The sequence below is a fragment of the Rhizophagus irregularis genome, chromosome 16 (assembly GCF_026210795.1).
Source record: "Rhizophagus irregularis chromosome 16, complete sequence".
In the NCBI taxonomy this organism is placed as follows: domain Eukaryota; kingdom Fungi; phylum Glomeromycota; class Glomeromycetes; order Glomerales; family Glomeraceae; genus Rhizophagus; species Rhizophagus irregularis.
The window spans coordinates 4,100,219-4,121,815 of NC_089444.1; the positions used below are offsets into that span (position 1 = coordinate 4,100,219).

General features: G+C 25.0%; 2 protein-coding genes across 2 annotated transcripts; one reads left to right on the top strand and one right to left on the bottom strand.

Moving 5' to 3' along the window:
- Positions 1-1,314: 1,314 nt before the first annotated feature.
- OCT59_008581 (uncharacterized protein) lies at positions 1,315-6,099 on the bottom strand (the record flags this gene model as incomplete). Its single annotated transcript, XM_066142590.1, has 15 exons — positions 1,315-2,193; positions 2,269-2,426; positions 2,580-2,739; positions 2,808-3,194; positions 3,282-3,487; positions 3,605-3,674; positions 3,760-3,902; positions 4,080-4,149; positions 4,212-4,262; positions 4,326-4,715; positions 4,810-5,196; positions 5,280-5,413; positions 5,591-5,660; positions 5,746-5,954; positions 6,045-6,099. 15 exons carry the CDS (start codon positions 6,097-6,099, stop codon positions 1,315-1,317), a joined length of 3,369 nt encoding a protein of 1,122 aa, XP_065999457.1.
- A 12,136-nt stretch (positions 6,100-18,235) lies between these two features.
- Positions 18,236-18,703, top strand: OCT59_008582 (uncharacterized protein; the record flags this gene model as incomplete). Its single annotated transcript, XM_066142591.1, has 2 exons — positions 18,236-18,545; positions 18,633-18,703. 2 exons carry the CDS (start codon positions 18,236-18,238, stop codon positions 18,701-18,703), a joined length of 381 nt encoding a protein of 126 aa, XP_065999458.1.
- Positions 18,704-21,597: the final 2,894 nt, after the last annotated feature.

Consider the following 21,597-nt stretch of genomic DNA (forward strand, 5'->3'; position numbering starts at 1 on the left):
ATCATGTGCTGGCCCGGACCCAGCCTGGGTGAATTTTAAAGAAATTTTGTTGGCCCAAATCAGGATCCAGGTCCAGGCCAGGTTAGGGTTTCCAGGTTCTGGTCCCACTTGCAGACCTCTAGTCCAGACTGCAGGACTGGGACCAATTATATAATATTATTATCTAATATAAAAATGATAAATTATATATTATTAATAAAGTTTTCATTTTGAAATACAAATATTTCAAATTTTGGTATTTTGTAATCAATATCATTTAATTTCTCATTGATGCTTTAAAAATGTTGAAGTATAAGAATAAAAATTTTTCATATATGCAATTATTATGTGTTATATGATTATTTTTATTTTTTTATTTTCATTACAATTTTTTTTTTCATATTTCAACAGTTGTATAAGGATTTAAAATTCTATCCAGTATTTTTACTCTTAAACTTCATTTTAGATTTTATTTGGGCTATACTTAATTTATAATGAAAACAATGATAATAAATAATAAATTAATGTCATAATTTTTAGTGCAACCTGCATTTCATTATCAATCCAAGAATACCACTGTTATACTGTAAATAAGATAATTTAAAAACTTTAAGGTTGGTCAAAAGACTGGACTGGTCTGGACCTAGCTGAAAGACCAGTCTTTTTGGGACCAGACCAGACCAGACTAATCCAACCCTATCTACTGAATCATTCAATGACAAGAGACCTGTTATAGAAATAGTTCATCAGAATCACCTATTATAATTGATTAATTAAACAAGTCTTTGCAGAAACTACTGAAGAAAATAATTCATGAATTCGTTATTCAATAAGACTGTGCCGAAATTTGAGAATTGTTAGAACTAAGATCATTAAAATAACTAATGTAACCAAATATACAATTGCATCAAGGCATTTATTTGGCTGTTTAAATAATCGTGATTAGATAACTCACTTTATTTTACATGTCAGGTTAAATGATGTTTAGTATAATCATTTACAATTAACATTTATGCATCTTAAAAATATCAAGAAATTGCTCAATTACAAACTGATTTATTTATGTAAATAAAAATTACAAATACTCCATAATCAGTGTTAAACAATAACTAACTATAATTAAATATGATTCCTATATATTTATATATTCCAAAAAATTATCAATAATATTGCAAGTATAATTATGAAGAAAAAAGGCTGATTACTTATAGAATATTAAAGGGCAAGCATAAATGCATGTTATTATTAAATAAACTTTGTGGAAGACAAAAAAAATATTAAAGTTACTAGTTAAACTTCTGACGGTATTTTAAGTTTCATCATGGTAAGATATCATCAATCAGCAATAATTGCACAACTTAAACATTCAGAATTATTATTATCATACTTAGGAAGATCTTTTGTAAAAGGGTTAAGTAATCGAGATGTATAAATAGCTCCTGGATGTTGTTTGTTTTCCTTAAAAGAAGAGAGATGTAATTTTCTGTAAGCTTCTGCTTCTTTAAATTGCTTTCTAATTTCAGTTGCATTTAAATTGCCTTTTTTATATGAGCTATAAAAATCATAAAATGACTTAATCTCAATATTTAATTCAGTAGCATTTGGTCTATTATCTGGATTTGAATCCCAACATCTTTTCATTAAGTCAATATAACATTTTGGTACTTCCAGCTCATTTATTTCAGGTCTAATTCCATTGCATATCTCTAATGTTAAATGATGGTCATGTGCACAATCGTCAAAAGGTTGCTTTCCAGTTGCTGTAAAATACATAATCATACCAAAGCTATATATATCTGCTGCTTGACTATAAGGTTTTCTTCTTAATACTTCAGGCGCTATATAAGGGATAACTCCATAAGTTTTTATATCACTTGTGCTATTCACATCTTCACATAATCCCATATCTGATATAAATAATGATTTCCTATTAAGATTATTTAAGTTTTTTGTTAAAAACAATATGTTCCCTGTATGAAAATCATGATGAACCTTCTGTTTTTTATGAATTCCTTTGAGACCTTCAATGATACTAAGTAGTGTTTGTATTTTATTTCTCCAATTAAAATCTTTGTAATTTATGCTTATCCAATTATTATAACTTCCGCCATCTGCATATTCAACAACTATAATATAATCTTTTGTATTTGGATTCTGAGATATTCCATATACATTAAGAATATCATCTATTTTACTAATTGAATATGCTCTAACCTATTATAATAAAAATTATTAATTAAAAAAAAGCATTCCGATTAATTAAAATTAACTTATTGAGAAATTTCATACCTCATTGAAAAATTCATCAATCATATTTTGTGAATTATTTAAACACTTTAAAGCAACTTTTTTATTTGTAATTCTAGTACACATTTCTTTATTAACATCATACTTTAATGGACCATCTTTCCATATTGTTGAATAAACTGTAGCAAATCCACCTTTACCTATTTCTTTAATGTAATTAAATTGATTATATGGTATCCATTCAAATATTATATTAAAATGAGAATTGATCTTTAATCGCATTTCTTCAATTAAATCATCAATTTTTTCATTTCCACTATTAATGGAAGTTGCAGTTACTAGACATTGTTTACACCATGTATGATCAATATGACCATATTTTCCACCACAATTTTTGCAATATGTTTTACCATATTCTGTACAATATTCATTTTGAAGAACCAAAATGAAATCCCCTTTATCCGGGTTTTGAGATATCCCATATATTTCAAAATTATTATCAGATTCTTTGACCTGTAAATTATAGAAATATATCACTAAATTAAAAGAAAATTTAAATTTAAATTAAAAATATTTCATACCTTATTTAGAAATTTTTGTGAATCATTAAAACATACTAAAGCAATTTCATATTCCCATGTCGCTGAATATACTGTAACAAAATGGCTCTTGTCTATATTTCTAATTTTACTAAACTGATTGTATGGTATCCATTCAAGTCTTATATCATTTGGTTCATTAATTTTTAATTGAATTAAACTATCAATTTTATCATTTCCGCTTTTCCAGCCTATAAAATTACACGACTTACACCATTTATACTGGATGTCCATGTATATTTTATCACATAAGCTACAATATGTTTCAAAACTTTGACTGCTAAAAATCAAAATATAGTCCTTGGTATCTGGATTTTGAGATATTCCATACAATTGAAAAAAATAGCTATTTATTGAATATTTTTTAGCCTAAGACAATAAATTAGAAATTAATATATTAAAAAAAAAAATGTAATAATAAATAAATGCAATGATATAATATGTAGAAATTTATACCTCATTTATTAGAGAATCAACAGGATTTTGCAAGTTATGCAAACATTTTAAAACAACTTCTTTATTTAAATCTCTTGTATATTTAAGATAATCATAATTATAATGTATTGGGCCATTTTTCCATATTGCTGAATATATAGTTATAGCATTTTTGCCTGTTTCTTTAATTTCATTAAACTGATTGTATGGTATCCATTCAAATACTACTTCATTATAGGAATAAATATTTAATTGCCTTTCTTGAATGAAATTATCAATTTTTTCATTTCCACTAATCCAATTTACTAAGTTTATAGAATTATTTTGAACTAAAATATAATCACTTGTATCTGGATTTTGAGATATTCCAATCAATACAAAAAAGTTGTCATTTTTTGTTGAATATTTTTTAGCCTGAAACCAACCATCATTAACAGGAAATTAACATCATATTAAAAAATGTAATAAGAAATGTAATAATATTTATAGAAATATATACCTCATTTATTAGAGAATCAACAGGATTTTGCAAGGTATGAAAAGTATGAAAACATTTTAAAGCAACTACTTTATTTGAATCTCTTGTATAGTAGTTTGAACCCTGCTGAGATTTTTTATATAATGGGCCATTTTTCCATATTGCTGAATATACAGTTATTGAACCATTTTTGCTTGTTTCTTCAATTTCATTAAACTGATTGTATGGTATCCATTCAAATACTATGTTATTGTAAGAATTAATATTTAATTGCCTTTCTTGAATGAAGTTATCAATTTTTTCATTTCCACTAGTCCAAGTAAGAACTAAAATATAATCACTTGTATCTGGATTTTGTGATATTCCAAACGATACAAGTAACTTGTCATTTTTTGTTGAATTTTTTTTAGCCTAAAACCAACCATAATTAACAGGAAATTAATATCATATAGGGCGTATGCTAGGAAAATTACCAAATAAACAATGAAATTCCATTGTCTAATTGGTCTTAGACACTCATTTTCCTAGAAAACGCCTTATATTAAAAATGTAATAAGAAATGTAATAATATTTATAGAAATTTATACCTCATTTATTAGAGAATCAACAGGATTTTTCAAGTTATGCAAACATTTTAAAGCAACTTCTTTATTTGAATCTCTTGTATAGTAGTATGAACCCTGCTGAGATTTTTTGTATAATGGGCCATTTTTCCATATTGCTGAATATACAGTTATAGAACCATTTTTGCTTGTTTCTTCAATTTCATTAAACTGATTGTATGGTATCCATTCAAATACTACATTGTTATAGGAATCAATATTTAATTGCCTATCTTGAATGAAATTATCAATTTTTTCATTTCCACTAATCCAGGTAAGATATTTTTGAACTAAAATATAATCACTTGTATCTGGATTTTGAGATATTCCAAACAATACAAGAAACTTGTCATTTTTTGTTGAGTATTTTTTAGCCTAAAACCAACCATTATTAACAGAAAATTAACATCATATTAAAAAATGTAATAAGAAATGTAATAATATTAATAATATTTATAGAAATTTATACCTCGTTTATTAGAGAATCAACAGGATTTTGCAAGTTATGCAAACATTTTAAAGCAACTTCTTTATTTGAATCTCTTGTATAGTAGTATGGACCGTACTCATACTTTTTGTATAATGGGCCATTTTTCCATATTGCTGAATATACAGTTATAGCATTTTTGCCTGTTTCTTCAATTTCATTAAACTGATTGTATGGTATCCATTCAAATACTACATCGTTATAGGAATCAATATTTAATTGCCTTTCTTGAATGAAATTATCAATTTTTTCATTTCCACTAATCCAGGTAAGATATTTTTGAACTAAAATATAATCACTTGTATCTGGATTTTGAGATATTCCAAACAATACAAGAAACTTGTCATTTTTTGTTGAGTATTTTTTAGCCTAAACCAACCATCATTAACAGAAAATTAATATTATATTAAAAGTGTAATAAGAAATGTAATAATATTTATAGAAATTTATACCTCATTTATTAGAGAATCAACAGGATTTTTCAAGTTATGTAAACATTTTAAAGCAACTTTTTTATTTGAATCTCTTGTATAGTAGTATGAACCCTGCTGAGATTTTTTGTATAATGGGCCATTTTTCCATATTGCTGAATATACAGTTATAGAACCATTTTTGCTTGTTTCTTCAATTTCATTAAACTGATTGTATGGTATCCATTCAAATACTATGTCATTATAAGAATTAATATTTAATTGCCTTTCTTGAATGAAGTTATCAATTTTTTCATTTCCACTAGTCCAAGTAAGAACTAAAATATAATCACTTGTATCTGGATTTTGTGATATTCCAAACGATACAAGTAACTTGTCACTTTTTGTTGAATATTTTTTAGCCTAAAACCAACCATCATTAACAGAAAATTAGCATCATATTAAAAAATGTAATAATAAATGCAATAATATATGTAGAAATTTATACCTCATTTATTAGAGAATCAACAGGATTTTGCAAGGTATGAAAACATTTTAAAGCAACTTCTTTATTTGAATATCTTCTATAATATAAACTATGCTGATACTCCTTACGTATTGGGCCATTCCTCCATGTTGCTAAATATACAGTTATAGAACCATTTTTGTATGTTTTTTCAATATGATCAAACTGATTGTATGGTATCCATTCAAATACTACGTCATTATAAGAATTGATATTTAATTGCCTTTCTTGAATGAATTTATCAATTTTTTCATTTCCGCTGGTCGAATATATAAAACTACTTTTTAAATATTTTGAAATTTCTGAATGTTCAATAGCTTTATTTTGGGAAGACATTTTTCAAAGGTCAAAAAATGTTTGTATGAAAAAATATAGTATTTATAAATATATTAATATAATGATTATCATGATCATTGTACAAGCAATTCATGCATAATAATGCGTAGCAACTGAATATGAATGCAACGCTATGGTTTAACAAACTATTTTTATGGTTTAACAAACTATTTTTATGCACGAGGGCGGGCATAGGTTTTACGCATAACAATATGAATGTGAAAATCATTGTTTCAACAGTTGTTTCTTTTGTTAGGCCACTCCTGCCGTCCTGCGTATTTCACATGACAAAAACTGTTGAGTAATATTTTCAAGGGTAACACAAATAATAAAAGTGCGCAAAAAATTAATAAATGTAATAAATGTATGCAATTTTTTTGTAAAGCGAATTACCTAAGCAGCTATTGTAGCTTAGTATATTTTATAAACAAATATATAAAATTTATTTATTATTCATAAATTATTTTAGTTTAGGTAATATTAAAATTAATAGAATAAAAATCCGAGAAAAATAATATTAAGCTTTAAGCTATCTGATATAATTCATTAATGTATTTGATGTTATATGCTTCAAAATATACATGTATGTTATACTCATTTTTTCCCCACTCGTCAAGAAGCCGTTTATTGTTTCTTGTTTTTAAAAAATAAATTAAAGCGTTAATTAAAACAAACCAAAATATAGCAATCCAAAATAACTATCCACACGACGAAATTTCATAACTAAACCGTTCTTTTTTTGAAAATGTGACACGTAATCTATTTACGTTATTGAAAAACTGTTAATGAATATCATTGTAAATTTGTATATCAATGATTTAGCTGAACATACTATAACAAATCAGGAAATGAGATTGTATTGATAGTATCATGCATCAGTGTAACAAATATAATACAGTATTCTCGTATTACACAAACGTAATTTATGTGCTGTCTTCTATTGAGTTCTTATTTTAAAGATTAAAGTTGGAAGAATTTTATTTGACTTTGATACAGTTGTATAGTAACGATAAATATACATATATTTATGCCAACTTCCATTTTTGTTTTAATTAAAATTTCTTTGGTAAAGCACAATTCATGCTCCCTTTTAATAATCTCGATGTTAAATAGTTAAAAGCGTTCTCTTGATAAGTGGAATTGATAAATTCAACAGAGAAAATCCAACAAAAATTCTCGATATTTAAACAATTAGTATATGAAATTTATCCGACAAAAGAAGCGAATTCGTAAAAAAAAAAATTATTACATATGAGGAGCACATAATGATTACAACATAGTAGAATTTTTCGTATCCAAATGTTGGGCGTTTTTCTTGTTTCACAATTTTAGTTTCACAATTTTGGTTCACAATTTAGTTTCATGTTGGGTTTCACAATTTTGACGCAGAAATTTCTATACATTTTTTTTTTATTATTTTATTTTTAATAAAAACAATATACATTTTTTTATCAAAGAAAATAAAAAAAACTACGTACAAGAATTTTATTTTATTTTTTCTTTTTTAGATTGAAAAAACTAATAAAAAAAAATTTGTAAATTACAATAAGAATTTGACGGTAGAGCCCTAATTAATTTTTTTTCCTTGCCGATTAAAAAATATATAGGATAAAATATGAAATGAAATAAAATATAATATATATATATACAGTTCTCGAAAAAAGTAATCGGAATAACAAAAAGTGCAAAAAATAAAAATCCAATGATAAAAATTGCTTCAAAATTTCAAAATTTATTGTTAAATGTATAAATATTATGTATATAAAATTTCAGCCCTTTATCTCTTTTCCTCGTCTCTCAATCAATTTTTTAATTGAGAAAAAAAAAGTCGTTAAAAATTTAAGCTATAAATCCTAAAACTTCTGGTACAGCATTCAAATAGTAGTTTATTAAGGATTGGATGATTAATAAAATAAAGCTTACATAATGTTGATTCTAATAAAAAAAATTTCACACTTTATCCTGTTGAAAAATTTGAAATCAAAGTTTATTTTCCGTATTGATCGGCAACCGGCCCTAACCCTTAATATTAGTTGAAAGGCAAAATTGGATTTAAAATATAATAATTATAAAGGATTATAATAAAATCTAATTAATATTAGATAAATAATATTTAATTTATTTGAAAAAATATCAATCCAAATAAGCTTAATGCTTTTAAAATTGAGTTTTATTAATGATTTTTGAGTCAACTTTAATCCAAATTTACTGAAAAACTGATTAATTAAATGGCAAAAAAAAATTTTAATAAATTAATAAAAGATATTCTTTTATGTTTATAATATTTTATTACAAATATACATGCTGATTATTAAATGTCTGAGAACACTATCAAATCTTTATAAAATTTACACCCTGCTTAAATTTTTAACGATATTTTTTTTCAAATTAAAAAATCGATTGTGAAACAAAGAAATAAGAAATAAGGCTGAAATTTTATATTTATAACCATTACACATTTAGCAACAAATCTACGAAATTTGAAGTTATTATAATCACTGGTTTTTATTTTTTTGCATTTTTTGCAATTCCGATTACTTTTTTCGAGAACTGTATATTGTATGTATATATAATATATGATATAAAAACATTAAAAAAAAAATTAAACGCACTTAAATTAAAAATTAAATTTTTATATAAAAACTTGGAATATTATATGTGTATTAAACCATAATTTAACCTTCCCTTCCGATAATAAAAGGTAGGGAAAATATAAAGGAAAGGAAAGGGAAAAAAAAAAAAAAACTGACGAAAACTAGGGGAAATTGGTGAAAATTGGAAAGGCAAAAATGTAAATGTAATATATTTAATTGCCAATATATTTTTCGTACTGTATTTCTCTATTAGTTTCTCTCGTTAGTTCGTTATTAAAAAGGATATTCTAATTTAAATTTGGAGTCAGAAAAGAATCTTTCATATCGGTCGTGGATTTATCATTATTTCTCTCGTGATCGTTCAAATGTGACTTTAATTTGGATTTGCTTTCTAATTTAGTTGTTTTGCTGACAGGAGGAACACTTGAAAGAATCCTTATCAAAGTATTTGCCTCAACTATTGCATTAGCACCCAAGGGAGTCATCAAAACATCATTACTAGTTATAATATTTTGGGTGAAGCGATAACGGAACCAACACTCCTCCTTTTGGTTTATGTTAATTGTTGCTCTTAGAGTATATTATACTTTTTCAAATTGTGTATATAATTGATTGACCAATAATTTTTTCCGCACGAATTTTTTTTAGATCAACAATGAAATTCAATGTGATATTTTTAGTAGTAATCGCGTATAGAAATCTTATATGAAGTGTACCAAATATTATTGTTATTTCTATTCCTAAATATCCTCTTTGAAATGAAATGTTTTCCAGATATGAAAAAAGCATTAGTATTATTTAAGTTAATTTATTGGTAAAGGTGATGAAGCCGCAAATGCTGATATCATTTTTTGCCATGGTTATGATTTAGAGAAAAGAAATAATGGAAAATAATGAATTTTTTTCCTAAAAGTGTAAATTATTTTTGTTGTTTATAGTTTTTTTTGAGATGAAATTTTTGTAATAAACTTAAAGGGGAAATATTTTCACCTTGAAAGACAAGAAATGAACAAACGGTATAATGAACAACTATAATGAACGGATAATTTTGTCATTTCTTATTATATTTTTTAAATAATATAAAAAAGAATAGTACAGTCTTTTAAAATGAAAATATTTCCTTTACGACAGTTATTAATTCCTTGATCTATGCGTCCTCAAACCATTCCAATCATAGAATTTGTACCTTGTCTTTATGCGTAAATTTTGTTAGGGGACATAGTTTTTGATTTTTTTCATTAAACATCCCAAATTGTAAAATTTAAAAAATGCTCTATTTTAAATCTCGATTTAGTTAATTTTTCTACTGAAATAATCGCTTTTGTCTAACGAAAAGAACACTTAGAATGAGAGAAAAAAAGTATAAAAAATTTTATTTATCTTATGACGTATGAATTTGAGAGCAACTTAATGTAAAAAAATATATTTTAATGTTATTACTAAGCAATTATTACTTATATATATCACTACAAATAGTATCATACATATCACACTTAAAGATGCTCAACAGTCTTTTCGGTCTTGCCGGTCTTTGGGAAAATATCAGTGATCTGCGCCTGAAATTTTTGTGACGCAGCTAAGACCGATAAATAGAAAATTTTGGCTTCTGTCCTACTTTTCTAAGGCCAGCATAGCTAAAAGACCGAAAAAATGCAGTTTTTAGTCAAATAGGCCTATAAAATCCTATTTATTTCAAAATTGCTGATTGGATTAGTACAAAATTTTGCCATTTACCAGTCTGCTGCGCCACAAATTTTGAGTGCGCAACCTTGTTACTTTTCCGAAAATTTTCCAAAGACCGGTCAGGATTGGGTAAGACCGAAAAGACCGTTGAGCATCCTTAATATCACTGCAAATAGACATATTATATGAATTTATTATTAGATCTAGAAACTCTCTTACACAAAATATAGAAATCATTTATTTTTTCTTAAAGTATTAAATTAACTTAATCGTTGTCACAATATTTAATATCTTGAATATACTGTTTTTAAATAATTCATATTGATAATCTGTTTTATCACAGTTGTATTAAAATAAGTAATTGAAGCCAAAAATTATTGGTTTGGATTGTTTTCAATCAAAAAGGAATGAAAATTTATAATTAATTCCTAAAGATTAAGCTCGCTGTCAGCATACGTTACGATTTTGTATTTAAAAGGGGAAGAAAAGAATAAGTATAAGAGATGTCAAAATCAAGATAAGAAATACATGGACCATCGTGGATAAAATTTGAATTAGTCCATTGTATCAATGCAGTATATTGTCTGATGCAACTGCTCGGAAGTTCAAAAATGGCTTTGAGTACCGAGTACGACCAAATTTTTTGTCATTATATATATGATCCCATGATGAAGGTTGAAGCATTTTGATTTATGGCGAATTTACAGAGGCGTTTATAATAACAAAAGGAACTTTGGGATCTGTGTTTCTTTCCATTCTTTGAATTGAAATGTAAGTTGTAAATAAAGGGCAAGAAGAGGGCACTGGTGAAGTTATATGGCAAGAAATAGACAAAATAATTGACCTTACTATCATATAGAGTAGTGCTTCGATCCATGCATGGATAAAACCGTGGTATCCGGATATCCGAAAAAAATAGCTATCCAGATACCGCGGTTTTATCCAGATAAATATCAGAAAATATCCGGTTTGACCCGTTATCTGGATAAAAAAAATTATAAAAAATTTTTTTTAATCATTTAAATTACTTATTTATTAAAATTATTATCTATTAAATTACCATTTATTAAAATCATAATCTATCTTACTAAAATTACTAGTAGTAGAACATTCAATGGTCGGAAGTAATTCAAGCCATCTATAATGCCAGCCCGAATTTTGCGAAATTGCTTGATATTTGTCAAGAGACAGCAGTATCCGGCCCACCTAAACAAAATTTGGGATTTTTGTAATTTTGGCCGCCATTATATGTTTGGCCCAAATTACTGTCGATCCATGATTTAAAAAAAATATTTTTTCTAATAGATAGGTTGAATTGATTAATTTTAAGTTATACAATAGTATATAAATATAATAAAAATAATTAATTTATGCCTAATCTTCCATTATTTTACGATTTTAGTGTGTTTTTTATTTTTATAATAACTAGAATATGCAATTTGCCGGGGGACTTCATCCCCCAAATATAACATTTATAATTAAAAAAATTCTTTGATATAAATAAATTGAATTGTATGTAAAATCACTAAAATATTACTGAATAATAAAATTTATTATAATTAGATCCTATAAAAATCATGTTTTTAATAAGGTTTTATACAATTTTTTCTTAAAAATAATATTTCTAATCTATATAGGAATACAGAAAATGCACAATTCCATATTACAAAATGCATCATTTGCATGATTTGACCATAATTTATGCTGAATTTATATTGATTTGATCACAGAAATTACATACTTTAAGCATAGAATTTACATGATTTGGTTAATGAATTTACTACTTAAATTACAATTATTAATATTAGTTGCATTTATATGAATTTGATTTTAATAATATTTTATTAAATTGTTAAATCAAATATAAAAATAAAAAAAAATCCTTAGTATGGTCCGGTGCAAAAATGTTGATACACGAATATCATTACCTAAATTGGTAGTATTACACAAAAATCGTCAATCAAGTCATAGGAGCATAACAATTATATAATAGGTAAGAAACGTTCCCACCTTCAACTTTATCAACAAAAACACACCTTTTTTACTCCATGGATAACACAGAACACGACTAAATCTTTTTAACTAGTAATGAAAAAAAAGTGATTATTCACGCCCACCAATAATTTTTAGATATTTGACAATGCCAGAGACAACATCAAGACTTATCACTACGCAAGGAGGTTGCTACAGTTCTTGTTATTAGGGAGGCAACAATTGCGCGCATGGTTGCTGAATATAATAAAAATGAGATCTTATCACAAAAAAACCATGGCCAACCAAAAAAAGAGCTTAAACTGCGATGTTGTTGAGCTTATACGCGGCCTTGTTATTTCTGCAAATATTTCCGATGCCCACTTTCAACACATGTATTATGACAAAAACTTGAAGAAAATGGCCATATATTTCACAATAGACATTAGTACTTCATATATCCCACCTTACCATTGTGAACTACAACCAATCAAGAGAGTTTAGTCTACTGTAAAAGGTGTAGTTGCTAGAGCCAGTCCTCATCCTAATCTTCTCGCTATTAGAGACAAATTATTGTATGCTTTTAAGAAAAAAGTTACCATTAAAGTTACAATTGGGTTTTGGAAAATGTGTCTTAATAAGGCGAAAAAATATAAATATTTATGTGATGATATGAAAATGAAAATGAAGATTCCGAAGTTGAAGAATTTGATGAATAATAAAAAATTTTATTTAAATTGAAAACTTTAATGAATTTACATTTAAATATGTCTTAAAACTGAAGTTATAAATAAAATAATTTAAAAAATTTACTTTAATTTTAAGAAAAAATTTTTTTATTAATAGCATATTGGTGTATCAACTTTTTTGCACCAGACCATATCAATGTGATTATAAGTAGCCAATAATATAAATTAATTCTTATGATTTAAAATAATGATGTAAGTTGTAATAAGTGTTTTAAAGTTAATACAGCTACAAAAAAAATGAAATCTTATAAAAATTAATATTCAAGTAGAATCAACCCACCTGAACAACTTTCAATTAATAAATGAAGTTGATTTCATTTGTCCAAAGTGGAGATATTACGCTCTAAATTAAAAAAAACAGAAAAGAGAGTTAATATCATCAAGAAAAATGCAATCTTCTCTAAGCACTACACCTATATTCATGAAAATTAATATTCAAGTAGAATCAACCCGCCTGAACAACTTTCAATTAATAAATGAAGTTGATTTCATTTGTCCAAAGTGGAGATATTACGCTCTAAATTAAAAAAAACAGAAAAGAGAGTTAATATCATCAAGAAAAATGCAATCTTCTCTAAGCACTACACCTATATTCATGAAAATTAATATTCAAGTAGAATCAACCCGCCTGAACAACTTTCAATTAATAAATGAAGTTGATTTCATTTGTCCAAAGTGGAGATATTACGCTCTAAATTAAAAAAAACAGAAAAGAGAGTTAATATCATCAAGAAAAATGCAATCTTCTCTAAGCACTACACCTATATTCATGAAAATTAATATTCAAGTAGAATCAACCCGCCTGAACAACTTTCAATTAATAAATGAAGTTGATTTCATTTGTCCAAAGTGGAGATATTACGCTCTAAATTAAAAAAAAACAGAAAAGAGAGTTAATATCATCAAGAAAAATGCAATCTTCTCTAAGCACTACATCTACATTCATGAAAATTAATATTCAAGTGCTTTTAACCCGCCTGAACAACTTTCAATTAATAAATAAAGTTGATTTCATTTGTCCAAAGTGGAGATTATAGTGTGTTTGGAAAAAGAAGTTTAATTTAAAAAAATTTTATATAAAAAAAATGTAATATAAAAATTAAGAACTGAGTTGACAAAAATTTGAAATAACATGAATTTTAAATTAATTCTTTCATTAATTATAAATTCAAGTAGTTTAAAAATAAAAATAGTAAAAAAAAATATTTTTTATGAAATATCACAGTATTTTTTAAAAGAAATACACTTATAATTTTAATTTGTAATTATGTAATATCCAAATATTTAATCTTACAAATAGAAAAAAATGTAAAAAAAATTTTATGATGTTTTTATAAAAAAAGAAAAAATTTTTAAATTTTTGAAAAAAAATTTCGTCTAACACTTTTTTAATTGATTATCACAAGATCTGCATGATCATCTATACATTTTTAATTTTTTTAACTTTATTTATTTCTTAAATAAGGGGGACTTCGTCCCCTAAGCATATCATTTGTTCATATATGCCAATTTTTGGAATTAGCACTTTTTGATTCTAAAAAACAAACTTTACCAAATTACCAGTTGCACAAAATAATAATCTATGAATAAAATTGTTAATCATATTTTTTTTAATACACCATTATTAAAATTTAAATAATCATTATAAAATTCTTGGAACAAAATTGCAAATAACTTGATGTCTATGTAAGATAAATGGATGAATTTATATTCATCCAAAAGAGAAAATTAAGACCTATCTAATGAATCCAAAAACAAATGAATTGATTCACTGGTTGCTGAGCAAATGCATTCAATATATTTTTTTTTTAATTTTTAACTTTGATTGTTGATATCACCATGCCTAGTAATGCTAAAATAAAGTACATTCTTACCTTTCAAATGAGTTTAAAATTATTTGATTAGCATATGTGAATGCCAAAATATTAATGAACTTGTTAATTGCATAAACTGACATAAACTTTACAGAAACTTACCATTTTTAATCAATATAGAATCGATATCGTTAAGTTTATCTTAACGGTATCATTTTGATATCATTTCAATATCATTTTAATATCAATTTAATATCGATACGATATCGAAATAAAGTATTATCACTTCGATATTATTTCGATATTAAATCGATATTGAAATGATATCGAAATGATAATTAAAATGATATCGAAATGACATCTTTAAATTAAACTTAATTGCCGATCCATGAATGAATCGGACCTAGTGATCGGCAAAATCAAATCTCCACTTCCAAAAAAAGTAAAGTCGGTCAATTTTTAGCTAAACCAATTAAATTTTTTTTTTAAAGAAAACTTAGAGATTAAATCTATTTTGTAAAAATATAAATTTAAGTATTTCAAAACTCAAAATTTTGCAAATTGCTTTTAAATATCATCAATTAGCAAAATTTTAGTAAAAATTATTTATCATTTTTTTATCTAATAAAAGTACTAGCAAGAAGTCTCAAAATTCACACATATATACTTTGGACATATATTAATAGAATATTAAAAAGAAAAATGATATAATAAATGTAAAAATATTTCCTATTTTAAGGTTAACTAACAATAATCCATTTTCCCATTTTTAATGCCTATATGAAACTTTTATAAATCAATCTTTAGGAATTTAAAAATGGTAATTTTATCTTAAAATATTAGTTCTAAACATATTTAAAGCATTTATTTTCAAATTATTAAGTGAAAAAATTTTCAGTTTTGTGTCGATGATTACACAAATTACGATTTGAAGAAATTTAAAGTTTATTGGTGAAAGTTTGACTTTTTTAAGAGTTATTTTTGATACTTTAATAAAATAAAGCAAATGTCAAAGTTTTTTCATTAAAAATTTCAATTTATTCGATTAAAAATTGGTGGATATTCCTATATTGGAAATGCAGATTTAAGGGGTGGTCCGATTGGTACATGGATTACGAATTAAAGATATTATTTTGATATCATTTTTATTATCATTTCGATATCATTTCAATATCGATTTAATATCGAAATGATATCGAAGTGATAATACTTTATTTTGATATCGTATCGATATTAAATCGATATTGAAATGATATTGAAATGATATCAAAATGATATCACTTGAAAACTTAAAGTTTCTGTAAAGAAGTTATCATTTCTTATCAAAAAAAAAATTTTAGAATCTTAACTTAAAAAAAATAAAAAATCTTATATTATAGCTTATATTTTTAATATTTTATATAAAAAAAAGTAGGGAACTGAAGTTAAAACAAATAAAAAATAATTTTTTCTTATGAATAATAATTTTTTTTTACTTACTGTTTAAAATAACCACTTTATATATTTATTAATTTTTTTTAACAAAAAAGTAATTGAAAAGTGATTGAAAAAAAGAATTGGTTATTATCTTTGTTTTTGAATATAATAAAAAAAATTTTTTTATTTTCTGATAAATTTGGATTATCTGAATATATAACACATATTTAATTTAGGTTTATAAAAGTTAAATGGATAAAATTTTATGAAAAATTTAATTTTGGGTTAACTTTACTAACTGAAAGTTTCTTGAAGTTAAATCAGATGACCTTTGATTAAATATGTATTAAATTTTTTGTGAAGTTTAAAAATTGATAAGTATTGAATAAAAAGTAAAATAATTCTACAAAAAATAATATAGCATTGAACAATACAATGAGCAATTCTTGAGTGAATAATGTTCAGTAAATGTCAATAATCAGTACATAATATTATTTTGCGTATTGTTTAAAGCTCCTGGCCAAATGGTTCTAATTTTTATTTTTTTTGATAATGTGTCAAAATAACTCGCCATCTATCGATGCTAAAATGATGATTTTGGCATCATTTGAAAGCTCTCAATAAGAGGATTCTAATGAGCTCTTAATCGTCTTTCTACGATCACTGGATGGTGAATTATTACGTGAAAACGATTCTGACCAATTAAAAAAGAATTGAAAATTGGAACTGTTTGGAGCTTTTTTATTATTCAATGTTTTGATCATTGAAATGATCAACGCACTAGTATTATTGGTTTAATTTTTAATATAAAAATTATATTGTAATGGATAAAATAATTAAAACAATATATTATTTTTATTTAATAAATTTTAGTAAAAACTTCATTATTTAATTAAATGTTAATTAAATTTAATTGTTTTTTCATTTTTTAATTTTTTTTTAATTTTTTTTTATTTATCTCTTTGACGATGATCAAAGAAAAAAGATGATCAACAAAATTTTTTTTTTACAAAAGTTTATTATTTGATAATTAAACTTAACAAGCAATAAGAGTATCACAGAAGTGCCCAATTTATGATTTTATTCTAATGATGTCAAAAGAAGCAATATTTGCATATAGCAATATTTTTTGAAATATTAGCATTAAATAATGTATTACTATTGAAATTGCGAATATGCATATGCATATGCAATATGCAATATGCATATTTATATATATATAAATTTGAACTCTAAAGTTCACGTTGCACACTTCCAAATTTCTGAAAAAATACTTGAAGATCACACAACAAATACCAAATTAAGCGAAAAAGTACATTTATTTGGAAAGTGATCATCAATAACTATCACATTAAAAGTATACTATTGCGAATGTATTTATTGCAAAATATGGAGAGCAGTGGGAATTATTTCAGAAGGATCTTAATAAATACATTTCAAATTCAGAAATTTTAAAATTTAATTTTAACAATAAAAATAATATTAATCATATATGGGATAAGATCAAAAAAGGTCTTGTTTAAGCTAGTAAAAATTGTATTCCAATAGAAAAAATCAAATTAACTAAAAGTCGAGTCAACCCAATGAAAATATCTAATGCATATAAAGTAATGAAATTTTTAATAAATTTCAGACGTTCAATTAAAGATTCAAGAAAAAGAAATCATGTGATCAGAAATTGGATTACATATAGAAAAAAATTATTGGAAATTGGAAGAGAAAAAAGTGATTATTGTTGGAATAAAATTCCTAAGGATGATAAAAGTGTCAAGGAAATTTTTGAAGAAATAAAAAATTATATCAAATTTATTTAATCCTATATAATCATAATCTTTTACAATTCAAAGAAGAAAAAATCAAACTAGCAATTGACTAACGCTGTGAAGATTTATTAGAAAATCAAAAACGTATGATTAATAGTATAATGGAACGTGAAATTAAATCTATTGTATTAGACAAAGTTCTAATTAAAGAAAATAATGAAGATAAATTAATCACTGATGAAGAAAAAATAAAAGATATTGTAAATGATCATTTTCAAAATATTGCAGGATCAACAAACCAACGTAAGATTTTATCAGAATATTGGGCAAAATTTTATTTTCTGCAAGATGAAATTAATGATATAATTTATAAAGATTTGATGGTAGAGCCTACAAATAATGAATTGAATGAAGCTTTAAATAAATTATCAAATAATAAAGCTTCTGGACCTACAGGTATTAGTAATGAAATGTTGAAACACGCATCTTCAGAATTTAAAGAAATTATTAGAAAATTAATTATTTTAATTTTTAATAATCAAGAGATACCATTAGAATGGAAATATGCTAATGTTTATCCTATACCGAAACCAAAGTCATGGGTTGTCAATTAGTTAATACACGCCCAATAACTTTGTTGGAAACGGCTAGAAAATTAATGGTATCAATAATGAATGCAAGATTATCAACAATTCTTCAGAAAAACAAAATTCTTAAAGGTTTACAATTTGCTGGATTGCCTTTCAGTTCAACTTTTGAACCATTAAGGATTATTAATGAAATAATTCAAGATGCTAATGAGAATGATAAGGAACTGTGGATTTTATCATTAGACATGTCAAAAGCATATGATCGGGTTAATATTTTTATGTTAGAAAAAGCTATGCAATGTCTTAAAATACCAAGTTCTTTTATTAATTTAACAAAAGAGTTATTTTAGGACGGAAAAATAGTGTATTTACAGCAGGAGGATTAAGTAATCCATATGATGTAATGGGAATCGATCAAGGGGAAATAATCTCACCACTTTTGTGGTGTATATATTATGATCCACTACTTACTGCCATATAGCAAGAACACTTTGGATATCGTGTAAAGGCAAAAAAGAAAATCAATTTATATGAAAATATAGAGGTAGAAGTAAACCAAAACATTACCAGCATGACATATATGGATGATACTAATATGTTAGCTGGCAATAAAGAAGAATTAGAAAAAATATTAAAAACAGCTGATGACTTCTATACTCTTAACGATATTCAAATAAATAAAGAAAAATCTGAATTGTTACTTAAGAAAAAGAATTTTAATTTTAATGAAAAAATAGAGTTAGAATTTGGCAATCAGAAAATCAAAATCAAACCTAAAGGAAAAACAGAAAGTCTTAGAATCTTGGGTGTTTGGTTCAATATATATAATGATAACAATTTTATCAAACAACAAGCCTTTGATGAAGTCAAAAATTTAAGTAATAACCTGCTGAAGAACAAATGCATAACAGACAAAATTAGTTCCTATATTTTTAATGCTGTAATATTACCACGTATTGAATATAGGACACAAACGATAATACTATCAGAAAAAGATTGTGAAAAAATCATGGTTCTTTATAGAAAAAATTTTAAAAATAAATTAAAGTTAGCTTCAACTGCACCAAATATAATTATGGAATTGAATTTATTATATAATATTTGTTCAATTTTTGATAATCAATTGCAAGCTAAGGTTAATAATTTTATAATTCAAATTAATGATCAAGGAATTCTAGGAAAAATAATGGAGATTCGTTTAGTAGATATTCAAAATAAACTACTTTTACCTCTCAATCCTTTAATTAATTTTCCTTTTTCTAATAAAGATTTAATCTTTATGGGTCAACATTTGCAAAATAATTTTATTATTAATAATTTATTATTAATGAAAAGTTATAATTTTAGTATAGAATTTAATAAACACAATATTGGAAAAAATAGTACTGTATTAGGAAGGGGTCGTCATATTATGGAAATTGTTGGAACTGAAAGTTTTTTGAAAAATATAAAAATTTTACATATGAATAATTTATACTTTTTGGACCAATTTTTATCTCCTGATAACAAAACTCTTCTGACATGGTGGAATATAAAAAATAAGATATTTGCTCTTAGTAATAATAGAAATAGTAATGTAGTTAATACGCCAAATATATATAAAAAAATTCAGTCTTTAGTTACAACTAATGGAAAAATTATAATGTTAAAGAGGAATATATAGATAATAATGTAGTCACAAATTTGGGTGGTTATGAATTTTTACCAATTAATATTCATATTAATAATATTATAACATCTTTTAATATGTTTCATTTTGAAAATATTTATGGAAAAATAATTGAAGAAAAGCCCTTTACATATATTTTTGAACATTTTAAAAGAATATCGAACACAAGTGAAATTAATTTGTTTATTAAAGTATGTAATGGTTGTGAATATAATATTGGTCAAATAGAGGGTAAATGTATAATAGAATCAATGAAAACTGAAATATATGAAGTGAGATATCACTGGTCAAAATTGAGGTTATCGGGTACATATCAGGTATCCGATATATACCTGATATATATATGATATGTGTACGATATTTAATACTTATTTAACAATCCTACACATATCGGGTACCCGATATCTGTAGTACAAATGTAGAAAATCGGATACATATATTATACATATCAGATATATATTGGGTACATATCGGTAGTGTTTGGATCCGAATCCGGTTTGACCCGGGTCAATCCGGATAAAGTGCGATTATCCGGGTAAAAACCGCGGTTTTATCCGGATTTCGTCGGATTTTATCCGGATTGCAGATTTCGGATAAACTGTTGTATTTCATGAACTAATGATCAGAACTTTATGATTTATGGCTTGTTTGAAAGCTCTTAGTGTTACAAATACGATCATAGTACTCAAATTTGTTGATAATTGGATTTAATTCCACCATTTACAAAATTAAAGTTTTTATCCGGATTGAGTAATTATTTTATCCGGATAACGGTTTTTATCCGGATCCAAACACTACATATCGGGTAGTAAAATATCGGGTATATATAGTAAGCATATCTGATACCCGATAGATTTTAATAAATATCAGACAGATATCACACATTTATCAGACATACTGATAGGTATCCGATATGTGTCCAAAATTTTTATAATTTAAGCTGAATTTATTTATTTTAAAATATGCTAATAAAATTATAATTTAAATTTAATTATAATATTAACAGTTAATTCATTTAATTGTATTAAAAGTTTTATTTTATTTTTATTAATTAATATTAAAGAATATTACAAAAAAATATAAAAACATTATTCTAGATATATAAACTCAATTAAAATTATGTGAAATGCATATATAAACCTCCTTTTATACGTTGGTAGGTTAAAAGCCATTTATCTGTTATCTACAAATAATGTGTTCACTCATTTGCTGCTTATTTTCATTTCATTATTTATGTCTATTTAATTTG